The sequence below is a fragment of the Carlito syrichta genome, unplaced genomic scaffold (assembly GCF_000164805.1).
Source record: "Carlito syrichta isolate Samal-C Ts95f unplaced genomic scaffold, Tarsius_syrichta-2.0.1 Scaffold307058, whole genome shotgun sequence".
NCBI lineage: Eukaryota > Metazoa > Chordata > Mammalia > Primates > Tarsiidae > Carlito > Carlito syrichta.
In genome coordinates, this window is record NW_007251154.1 from 94,715 (window position 1) to 95,647 (window position 933).

At 61.7% G+C, this 933-nt stretch overlaps 1 protein-coding gene across 1 annotated transcript in view; it reads right to left on the bottom strand.

Moving 5' to 3' along the window:
- NINJ2 (ninjurin 2) overlaps window positions 1-933 on the bottom strand; it is a 120,273-nt gene that overhangs the window by 1,319 nt on the left and 118,021 nt on the right. The window contains exon 3 of the mRNA XM_008063815.2: window positions 292-476. Coding sequence (XP_008062006.1) covers window positions 310-476 — 167 coding nt within the window. The 3' untranslated portion in view covers window positions 292-309. The remainder of the gene's footprint in view (window positions 1-291; window positions 477-933) is intronic.

The window sequence follows — 933 nt, forward strand, 5'->3', positions numbered from 1 at the left end:
TCAGGCAGTCCACTCACCTCAGCTTCCCAAAGGCGCAGGATTACAGGCTGAGCCACTGGGCCCGGCTTTTTTTTTTTAATTTTTTTTATGTATTGTAGAGACAAGGTCTCGCCACGTGGCTCAGGCTGGTCTCGAACCCCTGAGCTCCGGCCATCCTCTCGCCTCCGCCTCCCAAAGTGCTGGGATTACTGCCCCCAGCTGGGATCAGCCTCTTACCCCAAACCCCGGGAAGGGAGACCAGGGCCACCCGGAGAGCCCGGGGACCTGCAGGCCTCCCGCCTTCTCCCTCACCTGGGTCCCAGCCGGTGTTCAGAGAGGATTCCTTGAGGCCCGGGCAGCCAGGGACCCGTTCTTGTGTGCCCCGAAGGCGGTGATGAAAACGTTGATGACGACGGTGAAGAAGACCAAGGTGGTGGCCGCGTTGTTGAGCTGGTTGAGTCGCCATTGCTTTTCCACCTCGTTCAAGTTCAGCCGTGCTGCGGGGAGAAGGGGTGGCAGGGAGGGGCCGTGACCGAGAGCCTCTCTCGCGACGGCCATCAGGGTTCGGAGGGAGCTGGCCCTGCAGGGACTCGTATGGCAGGAGTCAAGGGGGGTGGTCGTCGGGGGGCTGGAACGCCTCCACCCTCACTGACCAGTGCGTGGGGCGCCCACGGGGTGCTCTGTCCAATGGGGATTTGGGAGATTCATCGAATTTAGGGATTTGGGTGCTTGGGCTGGTCTTCCGAGAGTAGGGATGAAGCCGGGCTCGGTGGCTCAGCCTGTCATCCCGCGCTCTGGGAGGCCGAGGTGAGTGGATTGCCCGAGCCCGCGGGTTCGAAACCCGCCTGGGCAACTTGGCGAGACCTCGTCTCTACAATAAATCAAAAATTAGCGGGGCGTGGTAGCGCGCGCCTGTAGTTCCAGCTCCTTGGAAGGTTGAGGCGGAAGGATCGC